At 35.9% G+C, this 21,404-nt stretch overlaps 1 protein-coding gene across 3 annotated transcripts in view; it reads right to left on the bottom strand.

Annotated features, from left to right (window-relative positions):
* Positions 1–767: 767 nt before the first annotated feature.
* The window catches only part of ATRNL1 (attractin like 1), a 424,497-nt gene continuing 403,860 nt past the window's right edge, over positions 768–21,404 (bottom strand). For all 3 annotated transcript variants that reach the window (XM_048944556.1, XM_048944559.1, XM_048944560.1), the window contains one exon: positions 768–3,070. In XM_048944556.1, the coding sequence (XP_048800513.1) occupies positions 2,946–3,070 (125 nt within the window). In that variant the 3' untranslated portion in view covers positions 768–2,945. The remainder of the gene's footprint in view (positions 3,071–21,404) is intronic.

Here is a 21,404-nt window from a genome sequence, read left to right as displayed (position 1 = left end):
ACATACACAAATTTCATTTGGGTAATTTTAGGATTCTGTATAAATATAAAGGTTCAAGGAAGAAATGAAGGACAGTCCATATTATTATGGGTAGTCTATCTCATACTTTGACCAGTAGCTGATAGCTGCTGAATTTCCCTCAGCAGAATGATGGGGGTGGGGGTGGAATCCTGACAATCAAAACTTCACTGTGGGTTTACTTTCCAGAACAGCATTTAGTCATTTATTTTTCATCCAACATAAATCACATTCGGGTTAAAAAAAGGCCATTCAACATTTTCTGACTCTAAGAAAGAGGTCAAAAGTTAATCTTGGAAAGCAGGATTTAACAAAATTGGCTTTTTCGTGAAGCAATCATAATGTGACAGTTGATAAAACATCTCATCTGATGTGCAGTGGTCATTATTAAGAGTTAGGAGCTGACAACAACTGTCAAAATCAAGATATCAGACATATCATATTATTTTTACACCTTTAAAATAGAAAGCAATAAAAGTTACTCTTAAACACTGGTTTAAGATATGTTGGCAAACTTCTCGTATTTAAATGTGGCCATTATATAACTATTTCTCTCTTTATATTTTATTATATGTCTTTACTAATCTGCATGCAATCAGGGGCCCTAGAAGAAGAAAGTTGCATGAGGAGAAAACGTTCTCAGAATACATGAAAATGTTGAATGAGCTTACGACAAACATGCTTTTCTTGTACAATAAAGTAACATTTTTAACCGTTAACACAATAAAATAGACTAATATTTGCCCATCTTCAATGTTGCAATAAAATATTTTAATCCCTTTAAAATTCATATCTCCTTTTCAATTGTCAAACTCTGGTTGAGATACAGAGGAATGTAATCCTTTGTGAGTACAGTCAAAACCGCTCTACAAGAAGAAATGATCTTTCTGTGGTTTCCAGTACATTCACAAAACACACACTGTATAATTCTTATGTCAAATGTTTAGGTTGAGGATAATAGAGAGCTTGGAAAATATTCCAGACAAGTGGTTCTTTCCTTTTCATAAGTGTATACGTCGTATATAAACCAGTTCCACTGTCTTGCATTCATTTGAAAAGATCAACTTGAAAACTGACAGAAAGGGTTGTTTACAAAGGACCGTTTTTTCCCCCACAATATTAATAGTAGTATTGATTGAAAGTTCCCAATAGCAGCTTTAAGAAGGAGTTTTTTAAATTTTAAGATACAAGAGACTGAGGGCAGAATAGGCAATAAAAGTCACAAGATTGTGATGGCATTATTTTAGGATAATAATCTTAACATATGAAAGTACTGAAGCAATCATGCCAGCATAAGAAATAATTATACCATAATTCATAAGTGCATAATTTATCAAAACAATAGAGCAGTCATGGTTAGATGCAACCTAATATTGCTGTATAAGATATAACTACACACTGTACAATCGTTCCTTTTTATAGTTATTTTTACATTTAGTCCTCACCCAAATTAAGCTGAGTACTTCAAGATATGAATGGCATTACAAAATAAACACAAACCACAACAGGGCTTTATTACTGCTACTGCACCACCATGGCATGCAAGTAACTATGTAGTCAACTATAAACAGTAAAATGTCTTCATTTTCCTGAAATAAAAAGAACATGAAAAATACAGATATAGTAGTAAACATCAATTATCTTTTTATATCTTTCATATTTACCAAAAGTCTATCATTACATGAAGAATTTATACCTCTGTATCGCTCTTCTGTACTAGTATGGTGGCAAATTTGGAGCTGAGAAACTACACTTTCAACAAGCTCATACAAAACTACTAGTTTCATTTTATACTGCTGTCAACGTGAAGTGCAGAAATGAGAACATGACACGTCTGCTACCTACCCCCTAGCATTCGCTTACTTTTTTATGTTCATGAATTTTAGTAAATTAAAAGACCAAGGGCCATTAAAACTGTTTGTTAGGTTATCTATTGTGGTGACCGAGCCCACAACAGGCAAAAAGGAAAATCCTTCATCTTTCTTTCTCTTTCTGAGTACTGATTATGTGAGGATCCATCCTGGATGCTGAATTTCAGAACCACTGCTGGAAGCAACTTGGATTTCTAAATAATTATTTATTTTAATTTTGGCGTACAGGCTTTGAAAGAGGCTGAGATGAAATTCTGCAGCTGGGAGAACAAAACTATCAGAAAACCATACTGGTCTATTAAACAAAGGTCAAGTGCTGCCTGGGATTCATTTCTTCTGTTTGGAGGTGAGGACAATTCATAGACACTAGATAATTTCAATATTGAAATGAGGCCTCTACATTACTGTAGAGTAAAAGCAAGCTAAACTTGGAGACTCTTGGAAAAAATGCCAAACTTGACTGAAGAAGAAACTTCCCCATGCTCAACCAATTTTTCTAATGAGTTAGCTGTCGTGGAAGTCCCATGTGAGCTCTGCTGCTTACCTGCTTTGGGCAATGATAAAAGAACACCTAAATCCAAATGTTCCTCCGTAGTTCCTGCTTACTGGAAAGACATCTTAATGCCGATTACAAGGAAAGAACTGTACAATTCTCATTGTTACATAAAGCTATACAAAAATGTCCTTTAGTTTCATGGAATTTGTTTAAATTTCAATTATACAATTTCCCTCTACATTACAAAACAATGTACAGTTTTTCCTAGTTCTGTTCCAGGATTTTCTCTGCTCTGATATGTTCAGGATTAGGAATGCTAGGTATTTTATTTAATGTTTTGTTGACATAATAATTTCAATTATTTTTATTAAAGCTCATCAGATATACCTACCATAGATTTGTTCTGCTTTGGGGTATAGTAGGCTGTGTGACTATAACAGAGTACCTCATATATTCATTCATAGTTTTGCCTCCATAAAAACTGAGGCTGTAGTATAGCTTTCAATGGAAGCCATTTAAAAAGAAAACATTACAGAATATACAATTGCAGTTTTTGAATTTCAGACACAAGTTCCTTGACGTGTTGAAAGATGATGTTTTCTATTTCTGACTCCTGAACTCTTATCTTTACACTCCGCAGGCTTCTGTTGTGAAATGTCTATCAGTGCACTTGCGATTGCAAGACCTGTAAGACAAATAAAGGGAAAACAACATTTAATGCCCAGCTTTCATAAGAAGACTTCCATAGCACTGTGGTGGTTCCTTTTGTGCACAGTTTCTTTATTTTCCCAGAAGGGACTGGCTTTATTTAAGAGTTAGATAACAAGCTCTCACTTTCTGAAATGCTACAGTTACAGTGAAGTAAAGGAGAAGGAAAAATGTGCAGCTAAGAGACCAGACTGGGAAGTGGGAAAACTGAGTTCCATTTAAGTCTCTTTGATTTTTGTGTGTGATATTAGCTTCACCTTTCTTTGTCAATGTTTTCTATATTATGTGGACCAGGAACTCTGACACAGATTTTCTCTGATTAAATATCTGTGCTTTGCATTTACAAATGGATGAAGATATAAAATCTGAAAATAAAAGTAAAATGGAGAACAGTTAGTACAAAATTTTACTCTTGAGTATTTCCCTTTGCAATATATGCACCTTTCAGCCCCAAGAGCTTTGTATTTACCATGCAGAGAAACATATGAAAATCTTTCATAATGCACAAGCTTATGAATAGAGAGTAAAAAGCGATGGTGTCAGTCTGTGGTGAGTCTAAATGTGGCCAACCAGCCAAAGCTGTTCCAAACTGTGGCTGTCAATATTTCATGAGCTGCTACAACCTTAGCAGAGTATTACAGTGTACTGCAAAGGGTATGGACAGGTATGCCTAGGAAATGAGTAGTATAAGAATTTGCACTTACATTTGATAGTTACTCAAATGCTTAATCAGTGGCAGCTCTAAAATTTTTGATTCACAAAGATGACAATTCAATGAAATGGATTAGGTGTACTCATATCATTCATACATTGTACTCCATTATGGCCACAATAAAACTATGACAGTTGTATCTACCAACACACATTTAAATATACCCATAATATAGGCAAAGAAGCTGCTGGTTCTCCATAGCACCCAACACATCTTAGTCTCTCAACCATCTTGAAGAATTTATGCTATTGCCTATGGTAACACTATCATTCTTATTTCAGAAAAGCTGCAATGATTAATGTGCAGACAGCTTTTTGAAAATTCATAGCATTATACTGTAAAATGCTACCAAGAGTTATCACAGGATATGTAGGAGCCAAGATTAATTAAAGAAAAGTCTTTTTTCTTACATACAGACACATTTTCTAGTAGACATAATTTTTGAAATCTTCACGGCACCTTTAAAATATCAGATGTGTCTGGTATTAGAAAATTTAATTCTGATGCTTGCTTACACATGATTCTGGGCTTAGGGAGGGAGAATACTAAATGGAATGAATGTTATAAGGAAAACAGGCTTTACATTTTTTATAAGATATTTAAAAATGTGCTTGAATGAATGACACTAGCCTCACTTTACATAACACTTAAGAGAACAGAAAAACTATATATTTTTTTTAAATCCAGTGCTGCGCACTGGAATACACTGGCGTGCTGTTAGAGTTCCATTAAAATCAGGTCACTCCAAAAGATCATTTTTCAAACGTCACACAAATCATCTGATGAAATTCATTTATTGTGTTCTCTAAGCCCTGCATAGTTATCAAAGCAATACAATTAACTGCAGGAACGATTAATTATTTCAGACTGGCGGTCTAAAGGAATTTCATTTACCAAGTCAAGCTGATGCACAGACACTGCAAGCAAACAGAATTTGCATCAAAATACAATAGAAAATTTGATAAAAATGATGTGGTTTAAATATTCATTAAAAACACAACACACACACACACACACACACACACACACACACAGAAAAATAACAAACAATTTCACTTTATTTTCCAGATTTTATATCTAAACAGTGAACACAAAAACTTTTGTATTCATTGAGCTGGAACTGTAAATCCTGTGTAGTGCTCTACATCGATTGCCTCTATTCATAAATTAATTCATTTACCCATATTCCCCAAATGTCTCCATATAAACATCCTACCTACCACCAAACTGGTATTTTCACAAGCAGTACATGGTTTCTAGTTGCTTCTGATAAGATCCTGAACAAGTTGGCAGAAAGGAACAGTGGAATCAGTAAGCGTTCTACACGCAGAATCAATGGATCACCTCCACTAGTAAAAATTTAAGTCTACCTACAGAACCACATCTATTTTTATGCTTAGTTTGTTTTTCTACTAAATGTTATAGAAATAACCTGACCTAGTTCTGTGCAGCTAAAACACTTTCTTGCTTGTTTTATGGATATGTATGGAAACATCATTATGAAGTGTGCCCAGTCAAATACATAAGTGGAAAGTTTATTTTTATAAGACACAATTGCATCCACAATTAGAGAAATACCACAAAATGTAATATGAACTTGGTTATGGCTAGCAGAACTATTGTCTTTCCTAATGGAAGTTAAATGGTGGTAGTTTATTCTCAAGAAGTAAGTATCTAATCATAAAATTACTGATGTGTGAATGTATTTTATTTTTTTTACAATTACGCAAAACAATTAATAAGTACAGGAATGAAATACAGCACATCAAATGAGATTGCCTTGAGAAGTGCATTCCCGATTTATGTACAAACAGCATTTTAATTCTGCATTTAAACAAAAGCATCAGAAAAAGTCATTCATTTTGAGATACTCCCCTCCCAGTCTCTGTAAAAACAGGCGATACTATATATTTTAATTTTCCAGCAAAACAGCTTCATTAGGCGTGAAAGGTTAATTGCAGGTTTAAGTGCAGTTCAGGGAACAGTGCACGGGTCTGTAGTGAATAGCACAGTCTGCTGCAGGAAGGCTGAGTGCTATAAACTGTTTGCCCCACTGAAATGGTTTACTACCTCATTTACTAACTGTCTTCTTTTACTGCTTGTATTTGTAGTTCTTCTAAACCTTTAATAGCTACAGTTTTATTTCACTGTAATCAGATTTAAATGGAAATACCCATGCTGGGATGTTTAAATGCTTTTTTTCTGATTCTATACAGCTACATTTGAACTGATGTGAGGCTACACTATCTCTAAAAGTAGAAAAAACTCCAACATTGAAAAAGTTAGTCTTACATGCTGCCTTGCATATTTAAAACTTTTTTTTTTTCTTCCTCTATTGTTCATTTTAATGAGAAAAGCATTGAGTTATTCCTATTACTTTGTCAAAAATAAGGGAACAAAGAATGACCTCAGATTCATGGTTTGGCAGGTAATAGGAAATGTTTTTTTCAATTTAAATATGTATTATTGGGAGATAATAATTGGATAGATGCCTTCACTTGATTAAATTCTCCACGTTTTCATTGTCACATGGAATCAGAACATTCACAATGCTGAAGGCAGTAAAATAACTACAGCTCAAGTAGATCAATGAGAATTGTTTGATATTTTAACCAATATTATAATCATTGCTTAAGGTGACCTTAAATAATGAAAACAAAATGACGGCTACCAAAGCGAGACTTAAAGCTGAAATTGTAAGTTGTGCAGTAATATTTTAATAGCTTCACTCTTCATCAATCAGCAATGTTTGCATCGCTGCCTTTTTGTTGATTCTACAAAAACTTGTTCCTGTACCTGCTCACCTAATAGTGGACAGAGTCTTTTTATTACAAATGATCCGTTATGTGATGTTTCTCCATTGTGTAGAATGCATTGCCTGCACTGCCCATGAACGCACCAAACGGATCTAAAGAGCTTGAAGACATTCTGAGCAAGTGGTGAGAATTACAAGCTCGAGTGTCTGACGTAGATGACCATCGCACACAGTGAGCACAACTTTATGCTTATCTCAATAAAACTACCAGTTACTATGTGGGGAATTTTTATGAGGCCTGTAATTTATCATTCCAAGCCTATAAAGATCTTTTTATAAGTACACATCTATATATTACATAAGTATAAATCACATTTATATACAAAAATACCTTGTTAAAAATGCAGTCTTCTATCATCTACTTCTGAATTTGATGAAATAGATCACATTCACCATCACCTTTGTGGATGCATTCCAGGATAGCATCTATTCTACATAGGAATCATATTCAGTCACTACCGTGGTTATAATGGTAGAGGAATATAACTTTCAAAAAGGTAATTATTTGGCAAATGTTTCTAAGTACCCAACAAAAACAATTCTCTCACTGTATACATGACATTACAGCGAGTCTGTCCTTATTCAGTTTAATTTTTTGATTAAAAAATCCATACTTTCTCGAACTTTCTGTACTTTTCCTGTTTTCTTATTAACCAAACTTTTTTTTTTTTTTCAAATGCTCTAACTTGTGATTAATTTTCATGACTGAAAAGCCTGCAACACTGTTTATGCTACATACATGCATGTGCAATAGAGCAAGCCATGAGAGGAGTTAGCCAAACGGCACGTCACGAGGAAACGGAGCAGAAGGAATGATCCACAAAACATTCGCCTACACATGTAGAGATATGATACTCAAGTAATTACTTTCTTAAAGAATAGTTGAATCACCTGAAATTCAACACTGGCCAGAGGTGCCATGGAGTTCTAGCCCACAGTGTAACTGAGTTCATTTCAGTGTTATAACACAGTCCAGTTCTGCACACAGATCTGAGGGTCCTGATCTAGCTGGTGTGTCTAGATAATATTTGGAGTTCACAGACTTAGTCACAGAGAGCAACCATCATAAGCAACTGCCAAGAGTAAATATCTGCATAAACTTTCATACTGCAATGTTTTTGATTGAAATGAGAATTTTTTAAAAGAACAAACTGACAGCATCTCAACATCACAGTCTTTTTATGGGCCTCTCTTCTGTTTGCTTCATGGATAGGTATAACACTAGTATTTAACACTACTCTTACTATGAGAAAGATATATGAAAGAAACAAAACTAACTAGGAAATTACTTTGGGTAAGTAACCTCATCATTTCTTTTTCAATGATAATTTTTGCTAGATGGGAAGTCAGCCAAGGGACCAGGACATACGTTTTTCTTTTCTTATTCATATAACTTAATCAAATAAGTAATATATGAGACAGTGCTTAAACCACAGCAATAACAAACAAAATAATGGTAGCATGGATAGGCACACACTAGTAGAGAGGAGATGCTGTGCTCCTTTGTATTATACCCTTGGTATTTAGTAATAACAGTATCTATGAGGAGCTAAGAAACTCCTATTCCCAGAATAGACTTATAAATTACTTGCTGTCATTTTGTGGGAAATGCAGACTATACAATAAGTTATCTTTTGTGAAATGTTCAGCCTTTCCCAAATTTTTCTAATTTTGAAAAGGAAATGGCCCCACATATTTGTGAGAAATATTTGTCTTCCGAGGGCTCGGCAGTGATTTTTTGCATGCAGTCAGGCAGTTCTCCCTTCCATTTCAGTGTGACATATCTCTGGTTTAGTCTGTTATCCAGGTCTGCAGAACGTCTGGTGCCTTAAAACTATTCATCCAGCTGGTAGCTGAGACAGCAAGTGCTGATTGGTCTCTTGCTGTGGACAGATGGGGACTGATGATGCGGCCAAGGTGCATGCTGACTCCCCAAGGACGGCTGTCAGGTCAGGGGGTGTGTACTGCAGGGTAATCTGCTCCAATGTGAGATAGCTATCATATCCCTTTGGGGCAGGTTTTGTTTGTTCAATAGGGCAAACAAATACTGTTCTGATGAAGAAGATGTAGAGAGGTGTTGGAGGGCCCTCAGCGGTAGGATGAGATTGGTGTAATACCATTTTGGTTAACCTGCTTTCTCTCACCCACTTGTCTGAACTCGAGGGTCTTTAGATTATAATGAATAAGGTAATAAAATTCAATGTAATAACACTGTATGATAATATGAGATTACTGCAGTTTGTTGGAATGCATCATCACACCCATGTGCCTGCACAAGGTTCAGGGATGGCAGCACAGAAGAAAGGAGAAATGAGCTTAATAGTGGAAAAGGAAGATGAAGGTCATGGCTGAACTGATGTGGGAAGTAAACTCTCATTTGAAACCATGTAAAAATGGTAGGTGGGGAATGATAAGTCATGAAATGTCTTGAACATTAATAATGACATTTGACAGAATAGGAAAAGGAGCACATAGAGCTGCTAAAAATGAGATGCAAAAGAGTCCACAGTGGGCAAGAACACATAGGCAAGACCAGAGGGTAATGTTGTCATTTACATAAATTTGAGGGTAAATAGTGGAAAAACTGAAGGAAAAAAAAAAAAAAGAAATGGAAAATCTCAAGAGAATGAGAAATAAATTACATAAGATTGGACTGTAAATGAAGCTTAGAGTAACTTACCCTGTTGGTGATGGGTAGTCAAATACATGTTTTTTTTTTTTTACAAGGGAAAAAGGAAATTGAGCCATTGATAGTTTTTTGAGATCTCTGATACATTACTTTGGAAAAAATTAAATTTGAAAAGGAAACCATACCTTAAGCTACAATAGTTATAAAGATTACTGAGTATATTATTACATATTTCTCAGATCTTTTTCCTTGGGGGTCTCTGGCAAAGCTTGTCACAAATTTGCCCAGTAATATTAAGAATATGATTGACTCCAAACACAGTGAAAAAAAAAATAAAAAAGAAATTGTAGTTGGCTGCTGAGACTGAAGATAAAAGGTTCTCTAAACCTCTTATTGACTCACTTTAAATACTAAAATAGGCTTGGGAAATGCTTAAATTTAGACTAGTTGAGTAATATCTCCTAAAGCTGAAATACTTATCAGTACTAAATTCAATTAATAAAGTAGGCATCAAATTTAGTCAGGAAATATGTTCTCACAAAATAACAGAGCCCATAGAATTAAAACTGCTTGATGCTTTTATCTAAGATGTTTTACTTTGGCACTAGTAACAGACAACTAACAAATTGTTACACCATTATTTTGTTATCCCATTATAATTTCTGGACCTTTGACCACAAATGGCAATTACAGAAATCTGAGAACATTCCTAACTATCCCATTGCCTTTCTCAGCATGTCTTGTGTTATATAAGTCCATGGAAAACATCGTTAGCAAATAATATTTTTACATTAAAAATATGCATGAATTACTATGTAAATAATATTGCATATAATCAGGCTTTGTGTCCTGCATTTCTTGAATATATGTTGGAGTCTCAAACAGGTCTATCAGCATCCAAATATATTTATAGTTAAAGGAAAAAATTGAATTAATAGAATACATAATATTTTCAGGAAGCTATCAATTAAATACATGAATTCACCTGTAACTCACAAAATTTTTGTTATTTTAACCTATTAGCAAAATAAGGAGGATGCTTTTGACTGTTAGCTATTAAGAATAGTTAAAAGGAATATTCTGCTTGGAGCATGTGCAAACTTCATGTCAGTTAATTCCTTAATGCTTTCCCACTGCATACAGTACATAATATTAAAATGGAAGTAATTACACAGGATTCTGTCGTGGACAGTAATATTTGAAACACTTGGATTTTTTCACAAAAACTATCAAATTTTCAGTTTGATTACATCTCCTTTCCATTGAATCATTTTTCCCTATGTTATGAAAAACATCTCCATTCTTGTGATGTTTTGCAGCAGTTTAATTTGTTTTCAAGAAAATCACTATAAACTAATTTGCTACTCTGCAAGAATTTGGTGAGATGCATTAATCATGCCAGAATCTAATTTGGTCTTGTAAACCCATTGCTGTAGAAGAGAAAAAAATATACTTCGAGATATACCTGGAGTACTGAACTCTTTTTACTTTTAAGTTATACCTTGGTAAATAGAAATGAAATTCAAATTGGTTTTGTTTAGAAGTTGTTATCACAGCAGTGACTTACGTGGGATTAGTTCATGAGCATTACTATTGTAATGAGCCAGGGGAGGATCAGGTTGGATATCAGTGAGCTGGGGGTCGGCCTCTTCTCTACTGTCATTAGTGATAGGACCAGGGGGAATGGTTTCAAGCTACGGCAGGGGAGATTCAGGCTGGACATGAGGAAGTATTACTTTTCAGAAAGGGTGTTCAGGCACTGGAATGGACTGCCCAGGGAGGTGGTGGAGTCACCGAGCCTGGGGGTGTTCAAGGAAAGACTGGATGTTGTGTTGAGGGACATGGTTTAGTGGGAGCTATTGGGAATAGGTGAACGGTTGGACTGGGTGATCTTTTAGGTCTTTTCCAACCTTAGTGATTCTATGATTCTATGATTCTATGATTAGGAAAAAAATTCTCTCAAAGAGTGATTGGGCACTGGCACAGGCTGCCCAGGAGGCGTGGAGTCACCATCCCTGTGGGTGCTCCACCACCCATGGAGTTGTAGCACTGAGGGACATGGTTAGGGGCTATAGGGGTGATTTGGGGTTGGGCTTGGGGATCTTAGAAGTCCTTTCCAACCTTAACGATTCTGTGATTTGCTTTGTGAAAGCCTTCTTCATTCCACTATAGCTGAGGTTATTCCCACAGCATTATTTTACCCTCTCTACCTTCAGCAATCTCCACTGAATTGAGATCCTGCATGCCAATCAGAGAACGTTGAAGACATGAGAACTGTAAAAATTTGTGAGCCCCAGTTATATTTTTAAATCTTTTTAAACCATATCCATTCATGCATGCTGGACAGCATAACCACTGTGATGAAAGCTACAGCCTTACTAAACATTCTGAATAGGCTGAACACCTGCAAAACAAAGATTTACCATTTGTATACACAGAGCGTATTGGATCATACAGTGCTATCATTTCATGCAATTAAGAAATCAGAAAACCTGCGTACATGTGTGTGAGTGTCTGGAAGAAAAAAGTTTCAGGCACAACTGATCAATCAGGGAACAGTTGGATGGAGACAAGGCAGAGAGATTCATGAGGGGTTGCTTCTCTCCAGAGGGGCCTTATTTGCAGAGGGTGATTTAAAGCAGAACTCTTCCTGTCTGTAGAGGAAATCTGGGGTGATTAACTTTGCCAGGTGTAATTCAGCTTTTGTGAATACCTCCCTAATGCTCCATCTGTGTGATAACACATATTGTTAGATTTGCAGTTTTACTACTCTTACACTCTTCCCCTCATTGTTGTTTCTCTGCTAGGCGGTCTACTGCTCTGACACCAGACCTCTCCTCAAGACTAAAAACTCAACCTTAAAGACAATAGGTTTAAGGGCCCAACCGAGGCCAATTCTGTTCCCACTGGAAATAACACAGTACTATTTGCACTATCGTTTACTTTTAAGGAAGAAGATAAGAGCAGCAAAGTTCAAAGATGCTGTGTGTTGCTATTTCTCACTCTTGCACCTTTATTTTTGTTGTTGCTTTTTTTCCATTGACAAAAATTTTATTTAAACCAGAAAGTGATGAATATGTTTATACAAACAAATGATTACAGTTCACCAGAAATTCAAGAGGGTTCTCAAAAGATTAATCAGAAGCAAGTATGCTATCTGCAGTGCTTTTCCCATAATGAATTCTCACTTTAATTTCTGCTTTCCAAGGTTGACTTGTTTTCCATTGCCAACATACTGCCGCAATATATCATTGCACTAACCACTGTTTGGCTTGTAATTTGGTTCTGGCCAAATAACAATACCAGTTTTTCAGTATTCTGCTGATTTCCACAATTAGACATTCAGTACATTTCCAGCTACCTTGCCAGCCGTCACTCTGACAAAATAAATGATCCTAGGAGTGTAACAGAATTAAGTCAACAGGACAGAAAACATGCCTAGAATTTTTGAATTCTAATTCTAACATATTTTGAAATATCACTAAGAGACAACTTCAGGGTCACCACCATCCCCAACATAAGGCTGCTTGGCATGTTAACGCCCAAGAATCAGGAAGCTTCAGAAATAAGCAGACAATTTGGTAAAAGGCTGAAAAGTTCAAGTCATAAAAATGTAAACAACACCACCACCACCACAAAAAAACAACAAAAAGATTTTAAAGAAACAGCCCTACCAGAATCCTGTGCAGCACTGAAAGAGGATAATTCTGAGAGGAGTTCCAATATATATAGGCAGGTTATATGGCTACTCATTCATTCTTCCTGAATCTTCTACACTACCCCAAACATGATGTATTGTAGCCTTACCAAGCAACATGACAGACATACTTGCAACTGGTTATTGTAAAATATACGGTAAAAAGATTCCATTTCAAATAGCCTGTTTGCAATTGATTACATACCATTAATTTTGAACAGTCAATATAGATAAATATAAATAAAACAATGCCATCAGAACTCAGTTTCTTTGCAAGACACATGGAGATAGAGCAAATGCCTGAAACTGCAAAATACTAATACCATGCTGGTGTACCACTGAAAATGTATTACATGCCCTATGCATGCTTCCTGGTCTGGAGAGAAAAACTAGAAAATGGGCAGAAGATAATGACAGTTTCCTTCTTTTACGTGTACTCACTCTCCAAAAGACAAGTAGCATTCAATGTCTTGTTTACCTTATTTTGAATAAATCTCAGCCTGATGAGTACACCACCATTTCATCCAACAAACATGGTAAAGTCCTTTATTTTTTATTGAATAAGGTAGAAATCAGGTGACAGACAACAATCCAGAAGTTCCCATAAAGTCACTTTTTTAGCAAAGTCAATTCCTAGAAGGTGTCCTGAATGAGAATAAACATTCAGGTATAGAAGAGTTTCTTCATCTGCCCTTGCTCATTGGTAATCAGAGTAGGAAGTGGCAGAAGTGAAACCAGGGAGAAGATGAGATAACAAGGGCTACTTTCTGCTTGGAGCTTTTCAATGCCAGAACGATTCTTTGTGCTGACTGGCAAGATTTATAGCAATTGTATGCATTCTTATTCACATTACTTTCATCTAAAAGTAAAGTATTTCATAAATGACCATGCTGGCTTTGTATTTCCAGGATGTGATTAAAAGAGAGTTTTCATTTATGTATTCTCAAGAAGTTTTTACTATACAATGAAGGAGAAATAAACCTTCAGCAGGACATTAGAATTCCCTTACTGCATTTTATCTAAAACTCCCATCTGTTTTTTAAAAGCAGAAATTATGTTGTCTTCTACTTCCTATTTAACTGTGGCCCTTTCCCCCCCTCTATTTTTTCCCATATGCTTTTTGATCACATATGAAAAACTTGGCTTCAGTGCTCTCATCTCCTGATTTTCTGTATTTCAATTATACTTTAATGGCTGTACATACACTGATGATGGCACAAGAGTGTGTTGAGAATGAAATCTGTTTTGTACTATCCTAGATTCTGAGAACAGCTACAATTTGAGTTGCTTTCTTCTGTAGCCTCTGAAGTGCCTTCAGGAACATAATAATGCAATAAACACCAAATCTGCTCTTTCCTTCACAATCCAAGCCAGCATTCTGTTTCCCATAATACTGCTACATTATGATTTGCAACTATAAATAATTATCCTAAGTTATAAAGATAAAATATAAAACTTTAAAGCAATACAATTAGACACCATTCACTAGAGACTCTGAAGCTGTTATAAGCAAACAACAATTTTCATAAGGAATAGAAAAGAAGGTTATAATGGAAAGCATGTTACCCGCTTATGACTAGTTCACCAGAAGCTTGACACAATCGTAGGTGCAAACAATGGAAATAGTGGCACACTGCACCTTGTTTCAATCTTAAAAGGATATTAAAAAAATAAAATAAAAATTACAGGAATGGGATTTGGAAACGTATAAGATTTGGTAATACAAGAGATTATCCCTGGGCAGCCTGATCTAGTGGCTGGCAACCATGTTCACTGCCACAGGCTTAGAACTGTATGATGTTTGAGGTCTCTTTTAACTAAAGTCATTCTGTGATTCTGTGACTCTGTGATTCTATGAAATGGGCAGTGGTTGGAAGTGAGAGGTACTTCTCTAAACCTCTGTAAGGCTTGTGTTCAGATGTGTGAACATGGGAGTTGTATTTGTTCGGGGTTGCCTGGACAAGGGTTTGATATGACTTCAATATATAGAATTCCTTGCTTTTCTCTGTACTATTTTACATTGTCTTGCTTCCAAACTGCTCTTCAGTCCAAGAATCTCCACTTCTCATTCCATTAAGTGTGAGTCACCTCAGTATTTAGCTGCCTTTACAAAGTACTTGTTACTCTACCTGGATTTCCAATAATGAGAAATTCTCTTTGTGAATCCAGTACTGTTACTACGATGTCTCTAATTCATTTCCACCTATTTAAATCTCTTTGGATTGCAATAGCATAAAGAGGTAGTAGTACAGCAGGCTTTAAAAGGCTTTATTTATATTACTTGCACTTCTACTGACTTCTCATATTAGTGGTCAATTCTTTTCCAAGAAAAATCCACTCTTTACTAAGAGAGATAAAAATAACTGTACACATTTGAACTATGATCTAATTGCTCCTTCAAGAGTGATGAAGTAATTTGTGAATAATCTAAAAAGAGCTGTCTTATTTCATTACTTGAGCCCCACATGTGCTTTAAAAACAATATATTCATTAAAGATTTTAAAATCTGTGTGCTAACTAGTGCACATTTTTATTGAACTTCTCATCTTTGATGTGCCTCTATTAATATGGCAAGAAACCCAAAGCACATTGCGTTATCCCTACTGAAACAGCTTATAGCTTACTTGCTTTTCTTCCTTTTTTATTTGCAAAGGACAAGTACTTTTGAAGAAACATTCTGAAATGAGATATTCAGTGAGTTATCAAAAGATTGTAAAACCAGGCAAAAACATAAAGGATTAGTGATGGCTATGTGTGTTGAGGATGGAGATTCAGATATTTCAAGTCAGATGACTGATATGTTCTATATAAATTTTATAGGCATTGACCAGTCACAGTATCTACTCAGGAATAAACATCATAGAAATTCCATGGGACAAAAAGTGTTGCCCCCTCTGTGGAGTTTTTCCTTCCATCCTCCATTGGGAAAAAATGCAACTGAGTACGCATTCTGTCCCTGTGGGCTTCCCAAAGGACCACACACCACTGATAGTTGCATAGCACGTGCAATTCTGTAGGTTAGATTACACACACATTTGTACATCTCACCTTGTACTGAGGTCCCAAACAACAGTGAAGCCTCTGAAATCCTCAAGAATATAAATAACAACAATAAAAACTAGTAATAAATAGAAATTAAACTAGTAGCATCACTTGTGGAGCTTTGGAATGACCACAGAAAAGCTCACAATATTACTGGTAAAAAGTATATTGAAACAGCTTGGAAAAAAAGAAGTGGGAAGGAATAACAATATGAATAGAATGAATGAGCCTTTATGCTAGATATGAAAGTGTTTCTGATACTGACAAAAGAAGTTACAACATTTATCATTCTAGGATCGCAGGGGACAAAACAATATTAAATCATGAGAGGTATTATTTGTGAATTGGCACTGTTTTCTTTCCCTTGTGTTAAGAGAATGATAAATGTTTTCAATTGCGTTAAAGGAAAAGTCTGATACTGGCTGTGAATTCTATACATTCGTGCTACAATTTCTGGGACATTTGGTGAAATCCTCATAAATACCATTGTTTACATTAAAGATGCTAGTAAGATTGTTTTTGTTTTCTTTTCTTTCTTTCTTTCTTTTTTTTTAACTCCTCATCTCTCATCTGCAGTTTTATTCAAGAGTCCCCCTCCTGATATTTTACTTTCTAAGGCAGATGAAATAAGTAAGATTCAGCTACCAGAATTCTTAGGATAACTGGTGGGAATATTGCAGAAGCACAATGTGATCAAAACAGATGGAAAAGCAATCCCCAGATGACTAAGGGCAAAACTGCATCAGTGCCAGGACTGCAGAAAGAGCAGAACTATATGAGATATATTAAACATTTGCATTTGAATTTTTAATATTGAAAATAAATGTCACAGCATTTCGTGAAGAATCTATTTGACCTGAATGCAGCTCATCTGCTGCTCCTTGCTATAGAAGATCACACCTTTTACTCGCTATTTATCTTTAACTCCTGCTGAACTCTCTGGCACTTCCAACCTCTAATGGGAGGTTATGGTTTTTTAAACATTTGCTTGCATTTTATATTTTCAAAAGCTAACGCAAGACATTGTGGTGACAGCATGAGATAGCATAATAGCATGCTTTGTTTTTAGCATTTTCAGACACGAGTAATATCTTCTGCTTTGCAGTTTGGGATAAACATGGTGCATCACTGTGCCATCTAGTGTGACTCAGCTTTGAGAGCTTCAGGCTTGGCTCTGCCTCCAGTGCACCAAATATACATGGCTGAGCTTTTTAAGCCAGTAAATACTATACATGTAAATATATTTAAATGTGAATAGATACATATAGATATAGTCTGATTTGAAAATAACAGATTATATTTTTTTAAGGGTGTAATTCCATGAATGGTCTGGGTGCTATGAAAAATTCCTAGAACACACCCAAATTTATTAGACAGATTTCAATTACTAGGTTACATGTTCTTCAAAATAATATTCAAAACTATACAGAACGTATTTATTCATATTATATATAACAGCTTGCATGGATAGAATGGCTCTTCAAAATAGCCAGGTGTATTCATTTTCATTTTCAGTGCAGTAATTACTGCTTCTCAGCCATCTTTCTGCAGCCCCTGTTAACCCCAGTTTGGGATGCACGCCGCACTGTGTCAGGTGCAATACATGAGCTGCACCAAAAGCATCTACAATCTAAAAAAACATTTCACTATGCTTAAATTTTCATATTCAAAAATGTGCTTTCAGACCTTAACCCTAACTTTCCAAGTCAGGCTTTGCATTTGAAATTGGAAATTTAGCTAGGTTTTTCCTCTAGGCAATAACCTGCTAGGCAATAAAAGTTCTGAAAATCACTGCTCATTCTCTGTTCCAGTTCTCAATGTTTCTGACATTCTTTTACACAGCTTATACTGAACAGACCTCATACTCATGAGATACAAGAAAGAGCACAACCTACCTCACTCATGACCATCAACACTGGCCTTGCAATTCTAATACAAGTAAAAATAAAATTACTATTTTACATTAAAACTGTCAATATATACATTGCATTGATCTATGGAGCATAAGACTGCGTTAATCAAAATATTTGCCCGAGAGAAATAGACTAAATTACCGTGAAACTGAATAAATGCAGAAGATGCTGAATTCCATTAGAATGAGTTGTTTTAAGAAGTTCATGCTCAGAGGTAAGCACAGAATACCTACACCAAAAAAGATCTGTAGTTCTGACCCGTTATGACATTAGCACAACGATTCTGAGAAACTTTAACTACTCACAGAAACAAAGTTTTGTGTAGGAAATCACACATACAGAAGTTAGAATGAAAAGTCAAGAAGTTTCCAGGTTTTGATAGATTTCAGGCTGGATGTGTCAAAAGATAAGCCCTGACACTGGCAGGCAGTCTCCCTTGAAAATTTAGATTCCATATACAGAGATCTTCAGGTAAACCAATTTCTACTTTCACCTCTGCCTCCAAACACTGGTCTCAAAGGACTTCATTTCAGCCAAGACCTGTCAAAACCCCCAAATGCTTTTCATTACTGAATTCCTTCTGTATGTTCTCTGTCAGCTGTGTTAAAATAATAAATTCACCACCAATTGATTTTTGAAAAGGGAGAGAACCCATTTCATCTCACCTACAGATTTGGTTATTTTGACACGCAAAATCGGAGGCATATTTAAAACTGTTGTTTGAAGTCCATGCTTCTCATGCCATTTATCGAGCTTAAAGTAGCAGCAGGTTCAGAAGTTCTAATACAATAATGTTCAGTGAAAGATTATGAGATATTTGGACTGTGCTCAATTCTGTTCATATCCTTTGCAATCATTAATATTAATGCAATTCACTTACAAACATCCAGCACAGATGAGGTGTCCTGGCGCTACTAATTGGTGCTATAGGACAATACAATTTATATTCTATATTCTGACATATCTGAGAAGAAATTGAAATGTTTCTAAAATTCCACTGAGAAAGGATTCTAAACACTTTTTATCAGCATCAAGGGATAAAAAATACACCAAAACCAGACTGCTGGATTAATAAGGTAATGGTTGTATTATTGAAAGAGCAGAAAAAAGTTCTTTAAAATAGTGTGTGCAGACAGAGCTTAGTTGAGACGGAACAGTTGCAAGAACACCTTAATGGAGGACAAGAAAGCAATTAACAATGAAAAGTCACTGATGCAAAATATAGTCCTAGAGATTAAAATCTTATTGAAACAAATGCTTCTCCATTTGATCATAATGAATTGAGCTGAAAGATCTGCAAAACCAGTTCAGTGAACACATAAGAAAAAAACAATAATTTGTTACCCAATTATAGTACAGAGCTTTCTGACCAACATGGTGCTCTACAGCATTAGTTAAATAGAAATAGGAACCTTAGGAAATGGAATAACGTAAGAGAATTAGACACAGTATTATTTGAAATTGCAATGAGGTAATTGTAAAAATATATGCAGAAATACTAATGTGTACAGTGATTTAAAAACACTGGAAGAATGTGCATTATCTCAAATGGGAAAAACAAAATATTCATGAGAAAAGAGTCAGAATGAGCATAGCAGGAAGGATAACCCATTAGGGTAGATGAAGCTAATAGTACAGGGAAGAAAGTCATGATGGTGGAGCACGGGGCAACCTGGGAATATTCTGAAATGAGTGAAATTGCAGTCAGAAGTGTGAAAGAGAGAGAGAACATTAAGAAGTGAAGACTGAGAGGCACATTACGTGTGTGGGAACAGGCTGCCCAAATTAGAGAGATCAATCATATCGAGGTGGATTAGGTCTTTGTAATGGGGACAATGGTCTCAAATTGCTTTTGGGTGTCTTTAGGCACCTTGCTGGCATCCAGGTCTGGAAAGTATCCGCAATGGGAGATGTGTCCAAACAGTTATCAATATTGCAGGTGGGCCTTCTTCAAGAACTTTTAAAAAAGAAACATGAGCAGTCAAATCAGTAAATAAATAAAACAGTGTGCACTGCACAGATTGTGTGAAACTGGTGTAAAAGAGGATAAAGGAGGAAACAAAGTTAATATCTGCAAAAATAGCTGTAACCTGGAAATGTTATTGTATAACGTATTTTTACCACGTAGCTTGGGGGTCCTAAGTTCTTCAGTGTTGCCATTGATAATATATTTGTGATGAAATGTGGGAAGGTAGGGCTAGGTGTAACAGAACAGTCAGCAGTGGTGAAAATGGCATTCACAGAAATCTGACTTTTAAATGGAGCACATTTCAATAACATTTCTTGTTAGATAATTGTCATTAGGAGCCAAATATGAAGTTACATGTTTACGAACCATAATGTGGGACTCACTAAAATAAGAAAGGCCCTCCAAGTTAGAGGTAACACAAAGGGAAACGATTTGATTACACTTTGGAAGTTCCAAGGAAGGAAAGATGATGTGCTAAAAGGCCTCTTTCATTATTTCAGCAAGAAAAAGTTAATACCTGGGTGGAGAGCCCAAATTAAGGAACAAAATGCAGTGAAAGTAAAGAAAGTTCGATAAACATGTCATCAGAGTAGGTAAGCTAATCATTCATGTCTTAAGCTCTGAAAATACAGAATCGAGGAGAAATCTTGAAAGGGCAAGAGACTTGGAAGGATATCAGCAGCGGAAGAACCATAGCAGTAAAGCACTGGGAAAAATACACATAAATGAGAGCAATCACTGAAAAAGTCAAAGTGCCTTGCTGAAAGTCAATAATATATACAATTATTCAAAATGAACATATTTCACTTATAATTTGCTAATGATTTCTTCTGTCAACATGACAAACTGAAGAGGTCTGAAAAGATATTTCAGCAATTTCAGGATGTGAAACAAATTATCTGAAAATATGGATTTCTACACTGTCTTGTAAATAAATTATCTCTAGAAACTGAAGGAAGGAAGGAAAGAAAGAAGGGAGAGAGGGAGAGGGAGAGGGAGAGGGAGAGGGAGAGGGAGAGGGAGAGGGGAGGGGAGGGGAGGGGAGGGGAGGGGAGGGGAGGGGAGGGGAGGAAAGGGGAGGGAAGGGAAGGGAAGGGAAGGGAAGGGAAGGGAAGGGAAGGGAAGGGAAGGGAAGGGAAGGGAAGGGAAGGGAAGGGAAGGGAAGGGAAGGGAAGGGAAGGGAAGGGAAGGGAAGGGAAGGGAAGGGAACAAAAAGGCCTCTAGAGGAGAAAAACAAAAAAGAAGTCAACAATCTATCTGTATTTTAGGTTTGTAGACTGTAAACAATCGACATATATCCCATTAGAATTGAAGCTGTAAACACGAAATATTTTCAGATCCCCATCTATTTGCACTTCAGTCACCAAAGCTTTGAAGAAAATCAGTTGTGTGTTCGCATTGCAAGTACGTTCACTAATACTCTTAGTGATGTACTATAAACTTTATTTAATTAGGCCTGATTAATGTTGTCCCTTAATTGGAAAAAGAAAAAACCTGAGGCTTAACATTTAAATATAAACAAAAGACACACAAA

The sequence above is a fragment of the Lagopus muta genome, chromosome 5, assembly GCF_023343835.1.
Source record: "Lagopus muta isolate bLagMut1 chromosome 5, bLagMut1 primary, whole genome shotgun sequence".
In the NCBI taxonomy this organism is placed as follows: Eukaryota; Metazoa; Chordata; class Aves; order Galliformes; family Phasianidae; genus Lagopus; species Lagopus muta.
The sequence above is the reverse complement of the archived record's forward strand: the minus strand, read 5'-3'. Positions and strand labels throughout refer to the sequence as shown.